This window comes from Chaetodon auriga, chromosome 22 (assembly GCF_051107435.1).
Source record: "Chaetodon auriga isolate fChaAug3 chromosome 22, fChaAug3.hap1, whole genome shotgun sequence".
NCBI classification, from domain to species: Eukaryota; Metazoa; Chordata; class Actinopteri; order Chaetodontiformes; family Chaetodontidae; genus Chaetodon; species Chaetodon auriga.
The window spans coordinates 18,882,501-18,898,430 of NC_135095.1; the positions used below are offsets into that span (position 1 = coordinate 18,882,501).

The 15,930-nt window shown below is 45.4% G+C and overlaps 1 protein-coding gene across 3 annotated transcripts in view; it reads right to left on the minus strand.

The window, feature by feature from the left end:
- The window catches only part of shank3b (SH3 and multiple ankyrin repeat domains 3b), a 37,648-nt gene that overhangs the window by 17,787 nt on the left and 3,931 nt on the right, over nt 1-15,930 (minus strand). For all 3 annotated transcript variants that reach the window (XM_076722897.1, XM_076722895.1, XM_076722896.1), the window contains exons 2-5: nt 13,833-14,302; nt 1,341-1,512; nt 947-1,150; nt 242-313 (exon numbers count right to left, since the gene is read on the minus strand). In XM_076722897.1, the coding sequence (XP_076579012.1) occupies nt 242-313; nt 947-1,150; nt 1,341-1,508 (444 nt within the window). In that variant the 5' untranslated portion in view covers nt 1,509-1,512; nt 13,833-14,302. The remainder of the gene's footprint in view (nt 1-241; nt 314-946; nt 1,151-1,340; nt 1,513-13,832; nt 14,303-15,930) is intronic.

Sequence of the window (15,930 nt, forward strand, 5' to 3'; positions counted from 1 at the left end):
TGTCTGAAGAAACGGCTCCAACAAAAGCTCAACAGGAGAATTCAGATTTTAATATCTTCCCCATCAGAGCGGAGACGCACACAGCGTTACGTGTTCATCATTAGTTCTTATTATCGAGCACGTTTTGAGGATTTGTATCGTTAAGCCTGCTTAACTTCAAGCTGAACAGAAAGTGATTCATCAGTGTGTGTGTGTGTGTGTGTGTGTGTGTGTGTGTGTGTGTGTGTGTGTGTGTGTGTACCTTGGTGTGTAGCTTGGCCAGCTGTTTATCGTCCACGTAGCTCTGCGTGTAAATTCTCCTTTTATAACGAAACTGTAATAATAACAAGAGGTCAAAGGTCAGCGCAGGCTCGTGCTCACTGACGTGCCGACACGTACACGTGATCGGGGAGCTGCCACGTTAGATCACAGCAAATTACCATGTTAATAAATACAGACAAAATGTGCAGTAAAGAGAATTTTTGAGGAGTTTGTTGCATTTAGTTCAGTTTTATTTGCGGTTCATGAGTCCACTTTGTCTCTGACGTTCAGGACGTGCAGGACGGAGCCAGTTCAAGCCTGTGATTGGCTCTTCTCGGTCTGAACTAACAGACTGAGACGCTCGAGAAACTTCAATGAATCACATTATTTTTCACGGCTTCTTCCGTATATATCTTGTCTGTACTGCTTAACATGAACACACACGCTTTATTTTGACTCCCACACACACAAATGCAGCATTTCCTGCCGTCTGTCTGATAAAAACTACAGTGAGCAGCTGTTTGAGGACATTAGTGAACCTTTTTATTTTTAAAGGTTTTCGTCTTCAGGAGGAACCAATGGGCTGCAGAGCAGGACAGACGGACTGACACGTTGTTGTTTGTTGGCAAAGACAAACACATAAATCCATTTATAAAGCGCCGTTTGCTCCTTTAAACCATGTTTCCTGTAAAGCGCCGTGCTGTACCTCCAGGTATGGGATGGGAGTGATGGGAGGGAGAGGATACTCCTTCAGCAGTCGCTCCTCGTCCAGAAACTTTCCGGCTCGGCCGTTGAACGCCGGCTGGAAGAGACCATAGTTCAAAACATCCGACAGAGACTGAGTCAACGTCACCAGAACCCTCTGCTTACTGGTCCAAACTGGTAACTCTGGGTCCAACCGCAAACACTTCTGAGAGAGCCAGAGACAGAGAAACAGACAGACAGAGAAAGAGACAGACACAGACAGACAGACACCAGGTTTGTCCTGCTGATTCATTCATGTAGTTTTTATCCTCCAGTCAGATGTACTTATACACAGTACATACTCTCATATATACTGCATATACTGTGTGTGTATGTATATGAGGTACGTGTGTTACCGTCTGCTGCAGGTCCGGGATGCCAATGCGGACGACGATGCTGTTTCCAGGGGGCGTGTCATCCGCGTCGTCGTCCCTGGCAACAGCAGAGCCTGTCGGGTTGCCGTTAGTGACGGCCTGTTGCCGCGGGCGATCATGTTTGGTGTCAGCAGCCGGACTCAGAGGCATGTGGCTGAAACACACACACACACACACCGAGCTGCCATTACAGTCCGCAACACGTGACGGATCACAGCGGAGATATCGGACTGTACGTCGCTCCGGAGTATAAGTCACATCAGGCAAAAAAGGTGTCATGAAGAGGAAAAAACATATACAAGACAGATTTATTTAGAAATATATTTCACAAAATCCACGACCAAGAACAGATGTGTAATCTGGAGAGGCACAACAGGCTGAACAGGTGTGCAGTATGCTAACGTAACAACAGTTATTCAGCTACACAGTAGCATAAAGAACACACCTGGGAGGCTGAACAGGCTAAATTAACAAAACAAACCAGCGAGTCCAACAAGCGAGTTACCAGTAAGCAAGTTCACCAAACTCCTGAACTCATTCCACATCACTGACTCCACTGAACAACATCGGTACAGGAGCAGCATGGAGTCGTCACAGGCCTAGAGCGCCCTCTGGAGGCTGTAGACGGTAATGTTTACTCCTCGGTTCATGTCAGTCAGCACGAACTAACATTTAAAAACATGTTAAATTATATACAGTATATTTTGATACATAAGTCACACCTGACTATAAGTCACAGGACCAGCCAAACTATGAAAAAAGTGCGACTTATAGTATAGCGACATCTCTGCTACCTGTTAGCAAACAAACTCCAGGGTGCAACTTTTATCCTTTTTTACAGTTTACAGCTTCACAGAGCTGCTAGCATGGCTGCTAGTTGAGCTAAAACAGCTACATCTCTTAAAGTTAGCCTTTTCCTGGACTGGTCTCCTTGTATTATAAGAGCAGGAACAGCTGGACATGATTTGGACTTTGTGTCCTTGTGGGGGGACAGAGATATTAGCATGAATCTGACAGCCTCCCACGGACATTTCTCACAGCAGACATTTTGCATTTTCAAAGGTGTAAGTAATAACAGCGATCATGGCTGCTCTCCATCTCACAACGACACCAACACGTCCACGTTAATGTGTTTAATTACACGTGTGGTTTTCCTGCTACGACGACTCAACACGACCTCTGAGACAAAGGCCCGCGGACTGCTCGACTCGGCTCATCACGGCTCATTGTCCAAAGTGAAATCGGCTCGGGTCTGTTCGTGGGACGGCATCTTATTCAGGTTGTCTGCTGACTCTGATCTGACCTCCACCTTCTCTAATGCTAATAATGGCCTCAGGATGTTACATCACATCCTGTTTTTCACCGAGCGAAATGTGCTCACACACACTGAGACACTAACAGAGAAACTGTTCTGAGAACAGCTGAAGCACAAATTTCATAGTTACTTCAGGGACCGTGTGAAAATGATCAGACAGAGACGGAGGCTCAGAAAAGAGAGACAGGTGTGTGCTTTTATTTTGTACCACACAGCAGCTTTTCATTGAAGAACACAGGCCAAATACTTCACTAAGAGGGTGGAGTACTTTAATCCTCCATTTTGTCTTCTAATGTGCGATGTGGTCACGACGTGAAAATGATTACGTTCATCTCTTAAAGGAATAGTTCAACATTTTGGGAAAAGACACCCGTTTGCTTTCTTGCAGAGTTACATGAGAGTTGATACCACTTTTCATGTCTCAACGCTAAACATGAAGCTAGAGCTAGCAGCTTGTTAGCTTAGCTTAGCACGGGGGTAAACAGCTCGACTGGCTCTGTCTGAAGCTGAAAGGTTCTGCACATTAGCGCCTCGCCATGTAATTAATTACTAATTGATGAAGAGGTGCAGGAAGGTGTATTTTCTGGCTGTTTCTCAGTGCTTCCGGTCTTTATGCTAAGCTAATCGTGACCTGCATCCAGCTTCGTGTTTACTGTGCAGACATCAGAGCTCTCAACAAGAAAGCATCTAAACACATTTCCCAAAATGACAAACTGCTCTTTTAAGACTTAAACATGAGAATATCACATTAAATTCTTTGTGCACTTTAAGTTACTTTTAGTGCAACTAACTGCTCCCGTCTAACACTGGTGTTTTTAGACCAGATTTTCCAGACTGTAAGTCGCTCCAGAGTATAAGTCACATCAGTCAAACAATGCGTCATGAGGAGGAAAAAACATATATAAGTCACATTTATTTAGAAATTCATTTCATAAAATCCAAGACCAAGAACAGACGTGTAATCTGGACAGGCGAGTTATTCAACTACACAACAGCACACAGAGCGCCCTCTGGCGGCTGTAGACGGTTTACTCCTTGGTTCATGTCAGTCAGTATGAATTAACATTTAAAAACATGTTAAATTCTATACATTATGATATATAAGTCACATCTGACTAAAAGTCACAGGACCAGCCAAACTATGAAAAAAGTGCGACTTACAGTCTGGAAAATACGGAACTTTATGTTTCCTCAGTCAGGAGAGGATCCAAAGAAAATACTGAAGCTGGGCTGAAATTTAAGAAGAAAACATAACCTGGAGCGACACCACAGCATCATCTGTAAGATGAAAACCACGATTAAAACAGCGACAGCGTCCAAAATCACTTCCTATGTACTGTGCAGTGCGCTGCGTTCACTGTCAGCCATTTTATTGGTGTTTCAGTGTAAATCTATTCACACAAAGTGGCCACGAAAACTCCGATTCAGAAGATAATTCTCTGCAGCCTCACGCTGTTTAGAAAAGTACTGATTCCAGCTGCAGGTCAGAGGAGGCTTCTGCGTGTAAAAACAGTCTGGTGTGACGTTCAAAGCCCACCCGACCAGCTGAGACCACCACCACCACTGCTGCTGATCTTATTTTCAGCTCAGTGCAAGACTTTATTACATGTTTAATTATCACTTGTATTAATCATCATTGGTGCTAATTAGCTCTTGATTAGCGTCTGTGCCAATAAAGCGAAGCGGGCCTGAAGTCAAAACTTAACGCTGCCTTCATCACAGCTGAGGATGAAGCAGAGACGCTGAGGATGAGGAGAGGATGAGTTGTGAGTTGTCATAGAAACTGGAATAGCAGGGAATCCTGTGCTAACCTCACAGTGTCACTGTGTGTGTGTGTGTGTGTGTGTGTTAAAAAAAGCCTCCTGATCTACATGCTCGCTGTTGCTATGGCAACGTGGTTGAACAATTTTCGCAGTTCCCGTTTTGAAACGACCGTCCTACCTGCTGACTCTCTCTCTCTCTCTCTGCATCCTGTGAAGCTCGCTCGGCCTTCACGCCGCCGTGCGCCCACACTGCGCCGCTCGCACATCAGGGCCGCTCTCACGATGAGAGGAAGCCATCATCAGCTACTGATTTCCAATAGGAGATCAATACAAAGTGAGGCGGGCTGGGGTTTGAGTTCAGGCGCAGTTCAGACGTGCTGAGGTGAGCAGCGCCGACACGCCACGTTTAAAGGACCGGGCCGCCATGTTTGACTGAAGTCCTGCTGAACATTTTCCAAAATATCAAATTAAAGCAGACACTGGCCTCCAGCGCACCACGTGCCAAGTGTTTCCCACCATCCTGCCTCCATCAGGCTGGTACCAGTTTCCTTCTGTGATCAATACATCAGCAGATAGCACGAAGTTCAAACAGTTTGTCTTCATTCAACTTTTTCAAAGGCGTATATTTACGAATACCTCGACCTGAAGTCAGAGTCCGTCCACGTCTAAACTCCACGTCGTCTCCCGTTAATGGAGAATACATGTGATCCATCAGACCCTGCTGGGTTCACCTCCCTCCTCCTCCAGATCTCCACCCTCTCACCTCCACATACATCAGGCTGGATGATTCATTTCCATCAAACATGCTGAAACTGGACGAATGTCATTTCTGTGTAAACCAGGTAAGAAAAGCAAAAGTGAACATCCTCCAGACCTCTGGAACCAACAGAGCGGGGGAACGTCTGAAGTCTGCGACGGGACGCGACTTTTACAATATTTAACCCATGATTTATTTTCTGTCTGTGATTTCTGAATATCTGAACAATTTCCAAGAAGTTTCCTGGACAGAAATACATATTCTGGAACTAATTCTGGGGAAAACAGAGACAGTGCTCAATTAATGCACTTCAAAGCTATTAATTCTAATTAAATATTAACCGACAGAGTCTTGAAGTGATGCAAAGCAGGTCAGCTCAACATGCAGAAGAGTTCAACTCGTCTGCAGGCAAAGGAGAAGCACACAGACCTGTCAATCAAAGCCCAAAATGTCCACCTCGTGGTGGCGCTAGAGTCAAACACCTGGTGGATGTTTTTCTGTGTTCGAGTCCTTCCTGTTGTTTTCTCTGCGTGTTGCATCATTACGGTCAGTATGATTCATCTTCTGTCTGTCGTGGACCAAAGTGGACGACCGACCAACCGGGTGGTCTGAGGTCGCCGTTCTGTCCTCGGCCCGCGTCACATGACCGACCCCCCCCTCTCATTTACATGTGTGTAAAGTGTGTGTGTGGTCTCCTGTGTGAGGCTGTGCTTCCTGGGGACGAGGCCAGTTTAAGTGGGTCAGTTAAGGTACGTACACACTCTGACTTCCTGTTAGAGACACTGGAAGCAGAGCTGCAGCTTCAAACATGTCTCTGGCTTTGGACAGGTAAGAGTACGACAGCTCAGAGTTTTTCTTCTTTTTCTGCATTTTATGTCGGAGGCCTTGTCAAACACTCCCTTGGTTGCTCTTATTTTTGGCAGTTTGCTTCTTTTTGTTATCTGTAAATGCATATTTTACCAGTTCAACTGGTTTTATGATGTTTTCCCATAGCGAGCTGGTTCAGAACAGTCGTACTTTAAGACACATTTAGCGTGTGTTACGATGCTTCCTGTGCAGAAAATCAGAGTGACATGACGTCATATTCAAACAGGCTGTTCACCGGATGTTCCTCGTACAATCCAACAGCTTCAAAATGCGTTATCATACAGTCTGACACACATTTCAATTAACCCATCGAACGCAATGTGACCTGCAGTGAGAGTTCCTGAAGGTCGCTGTCATCACACGGTGAACGGGCCTTCAGTCACGACAACGACGGAAAACAAGTTGGTAGTTCAGCTTCTGTTTTTGTTAAAAGAGTCCTCCACTGATTTCACTCCTACGCTTCAGAAAAGGATCACAATCGATGCAGAGACGTTGACTTTTATTCCACATGTTCAACTTCCTCATTAAAACCAGGCTCCTACATTACCCACAATGCAGCTCAGTCAACGATAGCCGTGTCATGCTAGTAGCAGCTAGCATAGCAGCTGCAGAGGTCTGCTCAGCTCACTTCTCTCCAACTCCAAACCAACATCTTCAACTGACTCAAGTGACATCACTCGAGGACACCCATCACACAGCTCCATAGAGACATAAAGACATAAATGTGCAAAACACCTGGAAACACACCTGTCGCAGTATACGGACCCGCTTTGATCCTTTTCAGACAGTTCCACTCAAACGTTGTTAGAAATCTATTCCTCTTATACAAAACATGAGTGAGAAGCGAACACCAACAGGATCATGTACATTGTTGCTATGGAGCAACTGAATCTCAAATCTTGGATGTCTGAGTGTCCCTGAAGGCACCGGCAGAGAGGGTTTACAAAGCAGCACCTGCTCCCAGCTGCATTAACCCACGACGATCATTTCATTTGGACTTAAAAATCTATACCCAGAGCTCAGGTTAGGACTCAGCGATTGATTTCCACAGCATGCTGAGGCGAACTGAAGCCTCTGCTCAGAATTTAAGAGTCCTGGCAGAACTCGCAGAAGCAGCTTGCTGAATGAATCACTTCCTTTCATTCAGTACAGTAAAAGGCCCGTAATTGCGGCGACATTTAACGCTAACATGTCACCGTGTGGAGGAATCCTCAGCACACAGGACGACGTGTCGATCTGCCAAACGACAGAGGACCAGAGGAGAAGACGTCGAAGACTCTTCATTCCCTCCTCCTTCAACACTCGCTGCCGCTCAGGTCAAAACATGCTGCAGGGTGGAGGTTCCCGTCTCCACAACACGCCCAGTCAAAGCCAGTTTCTCCACCATCAGATGCAAATACTGAGCTCAAGATGAAGCCAGGGACTGTAATTAGCACCACACACATCATGTTTTACACCCATCACACACGACAAAACGAGAAAAACCCAAACTCTCTCTGAGAGGAGTCAGGAAAGGCGTCCTGACCCTGCTCGCACAGCGGTTCATCCGTCCTGTTTGTCGTTGTGTAACAGGAACAAAAGCTGTGAGCTGGAACTCGTTGCTTTATCATTTCAGTTGACTGCGTTTGTTTTGACAGATTCTACCAGCAAACAGTGAGCGCGAGCGGCAGATTAGCAGGTTATGTAACGTAATCAAAGCGATAGTGTATCAGGGCTTTTTGAATATAACACCGGACTGATCCAGAGTCTGCTCAGACGACTCCGCTCTGTCCACTCCCGTCCTCGATGACTCCCTCTGCAATCAGCTCGGAGTTGGTGGGTTGGATTTTCAGCCTTCAGCCGTTTCTCGGCACTTCAGAAAATACTTCACATCCACCAATCAGAGGCTTCGAATCGCTCTCCTGAAATACAACCTTTGCTGTTCTGAGGGGGGAGATGGTCAGCGGGCCTTCTGGGAACACAGAGACAGAAACACTCCAGAGTGCACAGGACGACGTAATGGCAGACACTTGATGAATCTGACGAGAAGGTTCGGCCTCAGAAACCTCTCGCCGGCGGCTTAACGAGCAGACAAACACTGACTAAGCACTCGCGAACAAGCCGAGCTGTTGAGTTTTTCTCCTCGTGTTTCTTGTAATCTTCACCTGCTCTGAGGCTTTGAACTGAGACGCAGCAAAGGAAACAAGCTTCACAACATTTTCCAGTTTTGGGGCTTTTCATGCATCAGTGGCTGGAATAAAAGCTCATTAAATCCGAGCTTTTCGCTGTTGTTTGATGGATTAACCTTGAAAATGAAGGTAAAGACAAAAGGCGAGCCAACTCTGTGACAGCTGTTCAAACACGAATCTGTGACTGTGTGAAACAGCAGCTTCTGAACGACGACTCCCGTCATTAACATCATCCACAGAGCAGAACCGGCCTCCTCACGCTGCGTGATCACTTTAAACGCCCTTATTTCTTTACATCGCTCACTCCCTCGGTTATCATTTCATCATCTGCTGCTGCTTTATTGGAGGTTTCCAGCAATAGTCAAAAGACAATTGGCACGCAGCCTTTGTCAAAGCGCTGGAACAAACCACCTGCAGACAACAGGAAGCAGCTCGCTGAATATTTTCAAAAGAAAACTAAAAACCGACGTCTTCACGTCAGCCTTTGATGAGCTGTGACCTCCTGAATCTTTGGCGTTTGCCTCATGCTGCACTTGTTTAAAAGTGTTGATCTGTCGTCTATTTTACCAATATTTCATTATTCTGAGGTTTTTTGCATTGTCTTTATTTTCATTTTCATCCTTATTATCATCATCATCATCATCCAGGTTTTATTCTCCACCTTGTTTTACATTCATTTTCTTGGTTTTATGTCCATTCTGTCGTCTCTGTGTAAAGCGCTCACTTGGTGCACGTGAATAAAGTTTATTATCATTAATGTTGTGCTCACGGTGTGCAGTGGGTTCATGATGCGGTCCTCACACTGAACCAGGACCTGAGGAAAGCACCTGGCTCCTCTATGTGGACACCGTGACATCAGCCATGTGGGAAACCGGATCACTGAACTGCTTCATTTCCAAGACAGCCGACCCGAACCTCTGATGTGGAAATCCATCCCATCATCGCACAGTCAGACTGCTGATCTGTTATTTTTGACGGTGGAAATGAGGAGAGGGATGGAGCAAAGGTCCGCGGCGGGACTCGATCCGTGGACGCTGCTGCTCGTGGTCGGTGGCCTCCTCTTCTGTTCTGTCTTCTGTTTTTGGGTCGATCTCTCTCTTCATCTTCCCTTCTGTCTTCTGTTGCCTTCTTCCTCTCATTCCTCCCTCTGTCTCACTTCCTTTCTTTCAATCCAGTCATTACACTCCTACTCTTCCTTCACTTCGGTCTCTTTCACACCTCACTGAGAAAAACATTTCTGCCATATTTTCCCTGGAACATGCGCCGTCTCTCGTCAGCTCTGCGCTTGCTGCTGTAAATGTGAATGGGTCCTTCAGGTAATACTCAGTGGGAGCTGGAGCAGCTTTTGTGTTGCTCACAGCAGTTGTTTTCCTCCATTGTTCTCTGCAGAGAGCTCTGTTATATAACGTCTCCTCGGGTCCATCCTCAGGTTTCCTTCAGGACTCATCCGATCCAGGATGTTCAGCGCTGGCCCGTTTTGGCTCCAGATCATTGTCTTGTGAAAAGGTGAAATTCTTGTTCGGCTGGAGCAGCGGGAGGCTTCATCCTGGAATAACTTGGGGTCACCATTTTGATGGTTTCCCGTTTTTGTCCTAACAGAGCCGCGGTCCTCCCACACAGCGTGAACAACACGGCAGCTACGTCCTTCATCTGGAGATAAAACTCGAACTCAGAACGCTTTGGTTTCACTGAACCAGCAGATGTTTGCCCACAGGAGACGCTCTCTTTAAGGGAAGCTGTTTTAGCTTTAAATATTTTTCCTTTATTTCCATGATTCAGCTTTCAAACTCAAATATCTGATGAAAAAATGAAGGTCACTCATGAGAAATTTAATCTGCAACACCAGATCTTGAATGTTGATTTCACCAGTTTAAACATCAGTCTGTCAGATTAAACCGTTTTAGAGTCGTAACGACAGACATGAGAGACGACATGTTGGTCCCTGACCAATCATAGCTCGCCATCTTTAACGACTGTTCATGGGTGAAAGGCGCTCTGAGCTTCTATTGGTCAGCGTCACGAACACATCGTCCGGCTCGTCCGGGTGAGGCGTCAGTCGTCGTCCTCTATGATTCACATCGTGTGGTCTTTTCATCAGCTGCCATGGAGACATCAAATATTCCAGCGGCCCAAATTCATGTCATAGTTACATTTTGGAGATCCAAATTTTTCATTTTGATGTCTAAAAGTACTTTTTAACTCTATTTTTCCTTGTAGAAATGATGGAAAGTGAAGCGCAGCCTCAGTCCTCTTGCATAATTCAGACAGACTGAATGTTCCTCACAGTGAGAACAGCTTCTGTGTTAGCAGCTGACAATGATCACAGTCTGCCTGTTGCACACTCGAGGTGATCGGGACGAAAAATCAGCTTCACGTCCTGAATGCAAATTCTGTGTTTCACAGACACAAAGAGTGAGAGAAACGTCTCTCTGAAAGCACGAGGAGGACGAGGACGAGGAACCTGATGAGCGAGGAAGTTAAACACTACGAGCACAATCCTGCATTCAGACACTTCACAAGTATTATCAGCAAAATGTACTTAAAGTACTTAAAGTACTCGTGTATGAGTAAAGTGTTCCTGTCAGTGTGTTTCTCTCTGCTGTCTGTGGATTCATGTTCCTGCTGCGTTCATGTGTTTTACTGCTGTAGATGTTTATGGTTGAGCTCATTGAACTCCTTTATATCCTGTTGGTGCTTTAATCTTCATCAATGCATCAGATTCTAGAAGACATCGTCCTGTGAGAACCACATATCTCCAAAAAGCCTTTTCATGAGCTGAGGGGTAAAGATGAGGCTACTCGGCTCACGTGAGAGAAAGATCGTGGTTTGGGCAAAAAGACACAAACAAGTGTCCATAAAGCAGGAGATGTCCACCTGTCCTCATCACACCTCCATCCTGCACCATTTTTGGGATGTGAACAAAGACCCGACACACCTGAAGCAGTCAAAATGTGAAAATTCACAGATGACCAATCAGATTGGTCCTCCGGTCGCCACGATTGTCTGCAGTTACTTTGAGAAGACCTGGTTCAGCTGCTGGTGTTGTGCTGCTGATGCGCTGTTTTCACTACGCGGAGTATGAGGACGAGACGTAAAAGCTATTTAATCACGTTCCACAGAAAGAAAAGCTAATTCACTTCTGCAAACCACAGAAAATGATTCAAGGTTTCTGTGTAGTGTTTGCCAGCAAGGAGTCATTTTCTTTCTTTAAAGACTGAGATTTAAAAATACATCATAGACCTTAAATATCCCTGGAACACAGCGAAGGCCTCAGTGAAGAGGTGGAGGCAGAACCTCGTCTTAATTTAGGCCGTAAACTGTGTTTGTCTGGAAGCTTAAAGGACCACGCTGCTGCTTTTTCACTGTTTTAGTCCATTAAGCACAACTCAGCAGTGGTGGAGGAAGCACTCAGGTCATTTTCTGAAGTACAAGTAGTAAAACCACAGTGTACAAGTACAAGGAAACGCCATGCATTTCAAATTTCACTGAAGTGTCCAAATCCAAATATTCTGAAGGAGCCAAAAGAAAACATTTCTGCAGAATTTCAGAGTAATATATATGATATTATTGAATTCTGGTTACTGATGGTGTGTTCATCACTTTACTGCTGCAGCTGGTAAATAATTCTTATTTTATTAATGCAGATTCTGTATAATAATAATTCATTTGTTGATTATGTTTGTATTATTAATCTGAATCTGCACTTTAACAGAGTAAATACGTGTATATGAACGGATGGCCTGCGCTAAGTAATGGAACTACAGTGCCCATCATGCTTTGGGTGATGCACACAGGAAGTCATGTTGTCGTGGAGTCAGCTGTGGGCTTCACCTTTAGCCTTTACATTTCTTTACCTTTGGTGAACGCCGCGTTGGCGAAGAGCGGTTCCTGTTTGCTCTGTAACTGTGGAAACAGACAACTACCACCAGATTACTTTGACGCTGAGTAAAACGTCTAGACGAGATCATTCTGAGGCGAGGAGAATCCTTTTACTGGGATTTCTAAGAGGACGTCCCAGATATTTCCACAGCAGCAAACGCTGAGTCACTGTGATTTCACTGATATGTGGATGACAAGCTCACAGCTAATATATGTGAAGTCAAAGGCTCCGAAATGACTGACTGCTCTAAATAAAAGTACAATCAGTACTTCAAATAAACAGAGCTGCTTTTGAACCAACCGCATCTAAACTGGAGTGAGTCAACGCAAACGGCCCAGCTCTACATTCACTGTTTTTGAACAAACCTGTTGGAGCACGACTGTCTGAAATCACTCCCGAATTACTGTTCAGTGCTCTGAATTCACCCACCTGTCACCTCCATGGCATGTGCATGACTAGAACAATCCCACAATGCACTGCGCTGCATTTTATTAATATGGAATTTGCGGTTGTCGTCATCAACACGTGTCAGTGATGATGCAAAATGACGATGACTCATACGCGTCTCTACAACCCCGATTCCAAAGAAGAATCCTCTCAGACACAAACTGACCTGAAATCAGCTCCAAGTCAAAATATTTAATGTTTTCTCTCATCAGCTTCATTGATTTCTGTAAATATCTGCTTATTGTGAATCTGATGCAGCAACACGTTTCACAGACTGAAAGATGTGGAACGCTCCAAAACCACCTGTTTGGAACATTCCACAGGTAAACAGGCTGATTAACAGGTGAGAGGATCATGACTGGGTATGAAAGGGGCGTCCTGGAAAGGCTCAGTGGATCACAGAGGATGGAGCGAGTTCACCACTTTGTGAACACATGATGGATGAAGGAGATCAGTAAACAGTTTGATTGGTCCAAAACCTTCGTGGAATCAGGGCTGTACAGCAGGGAAGCGCCTCATTATCTAGTCGTCTAACTTCCTGTCTACCCTGGAAGACGGTGTGACGTGTGCAGACTGAAGCTTTTGATCACCTCACACCTTCATTTTGTCTAATATCTGAGCAGTTTTCTCTCAGAGCAGGAAGAACACGAGAGACTTTGATCTGAAACAGTCTGCAGTCATCAGCTAAACACTGGTAAACATCGGCTGGTGTCGGACCAGTTCTCCCACACAGCTCTGGGATCAGCTGCTCATCTTACTGTTGTCATAGTCATGGTGACTGGTCAGTGTGTTGGCATTTGTGTTTATGATAATACGATAAAGTTGTCTGAGTGAACAATCAAAACATATGTGGATGCAATATTTCACAGTCAGACTCATCTGCTGAGTTTTCCCTGACACGACTTTAAATATCACCCCGCGAGCTAACAGAGCTAGCCGTCAACGCCGGACGCCTCTCAGGTCGCGGTGGCTGTCAGGTCACATGACCTCCTCATAAACGTGGATCATCTGCGATCGTGTGCAGCAGACTGTGTGAACCAATCAGGACCGAGACTTCTGACGTTTCAGCGACAGCCAGAAGTTCAGAGATAAAAGTGAAAACGGGCTGGTGGCGTGAGGTCAGTGAACGAGTGAGACAGTGATTTCAGACACGTCCTGGTTCTACTTAATTTGGTTCTGACGGACTTGTTCAGATCCACCCTAGTTTAGTGGCAGGTCAGTTAAGCCCTTTAAGCTCCTCCAGTAGTAAAGATAAGGAGTGACGCCTCCACGCTTACCTGTCGTCAGCAGTCCCATCAAACTTTTCCAATGGCCTTGACTGATTTTTACTGGTCTCTTCTGGTCTGTCCTGGCCTGGTCTGATCCACTCTACAGAGACTGGTTGGATTATTGGTCCGGTACTGGCTTGGCCTGGTTCTGGTTCTGCTCCAGCCTGAGGTTCCAGCTTCTTGTGTCTCTGGTTGGCTTCTGATTGGTGGAACCTCAGCAGATCGGCCTAATTAGAAGTTCCTGCTGTAATCCCGTGAGCAGTTACAGCAGGATGAGTACTTTCTGCAGTAGATGAAGTAGTTTCCGAAGGCGTTTTGTTCCTCTTGTACAATGAGCAGAATCCGCAGCAGATGAAGTAGTTTTACAGCTAATGGTGGAGTACTTTCTGTAGTAAACTGTAGTTATTGTGTGGTAATCCTGCAGCAGAGTGAGAGGTCTCAGAGTTTCAGATTGTATTCTGGGAGCTGCCCTGCCCATCCTGTAGAAAGGGAGGAAAAGAGGGAGGAAGAGCGAGAGGAAGATGGGGAGGAGGCGGGTGGGGGGTAAAGGAGAGGGATGCCAGGATGTGAAGGAGGGGGAGGAATGGAGGGAGGAGGGGGAGAAGAAGAAAAAAACACGTCAGACGACGAGTGGAGGGAGTACAGAGACGACGGAGTGTGCTGGCTTGCAGTTTAAAACAGAATTGGGTCAGACACAGTTGCATTTTGGGAGGCCATTTCAGGTTCAGGCAGTTACACAATATGAAGCTGTGGTATCGGTTAGCATAGCAACAAGGCCGACCGCAGGAGCCGTAAAGCTGGTTTCTAACTGCCCCTATGCTGCTAGTATTATGTAAAGTTCTAAATATTGATCCATCTTTCTGTTTCTATTCTCGGATGAGCACAAAAAAACAGAAAAACGATTGTGGGACTCAGTGCAGCAGCCTCGGAGTTATTGTCAGCCTTGGTTAGCAGTTAGCTTTCATGAACCTTGTGTGAACTTTAAGAGGGAGTCAGAGGAAGCAGAGCAGAGCTTGGCCATGTTTGTCGAAATACTTCATCCATCCAATCACATCACCATGAAAACACATTCAGGTTTTTCTGTTGTTTTTTATGTACAGTGAGTCTTTAGAGGATGATCTGAAGAAACCAGAGCTGCAATTAGTCAATTAACTGACGATTCCATCAACAGATGATGAATCCAGAAATTGTGTAAACAAAACTCCCAAAAATTCAAAGTTTCTGCGGTGTATAAGATTTTCAGCTTATCAACCGAATCTTTATCAACTGATTATCTTTGGGACATCTGAAGTCATCAAGCAGGAGTCTGATGTGTTTTCTGACAATTTATGGAAAATAGTCTGCAGATTAATCAATAATGAAAATAATCATCAGCTGCAGCCCAAGATGACAACATGATGGAAGGAACCCAAACTCAATTATGGAAAAATCATTTTTAATTTATCCTGCATAAGCACACAGTCAGACCTGATCACAACAGGCTCCCAATAACACGGTGTCATCTGTCAGCTGGTCAGACGTTAGCCTATTGTAGCCTGTTATTAGACTATTGGCTAAGAGCCAGTTAGCTCCATATTGATGGAAACTGGCAACAACTTAGAAAGCAGCTGTTAGCCGATTGGTAGCCGATTATCAGAGAAGCAAGCAGAAACATCGCTCCAGCCAGCCGTCTTTGTTGACTGACTGTCATGTTCAAGCTGTCAGCAGACTGCAGTTAGCTTCGTGGTCAGTTAGCAGCCAGCTGTTTGCCTTCAGCCTATTAGCAGAGGGCTGTTAGCTTACTGCTCAGTCAGCCAGCAGCACACTGGTAGCCAGTCAGTGGCCTGCTAATAGCTAACAGCATGCTAGCCAGTCGGTGTGTGTGGGTCTGTGGAACCAGGATGTTTCTATGGCAATGAGGACGGCAGGAGGACACGCTGGACACAAGAAAACAATAAAAAAAAAAAAAAAAAAAAAAAAGACTTGACAAAGATTAGAAGTACTTCCTGTGACTCACACTTCCTGTTTCCCGCATGGGTTGCCAAGGAAACGGATGTTTGGCAGGAAAAAGCTGAGAAACTGGACGGCACTGATAACACACACACACACACACACACACACACACACA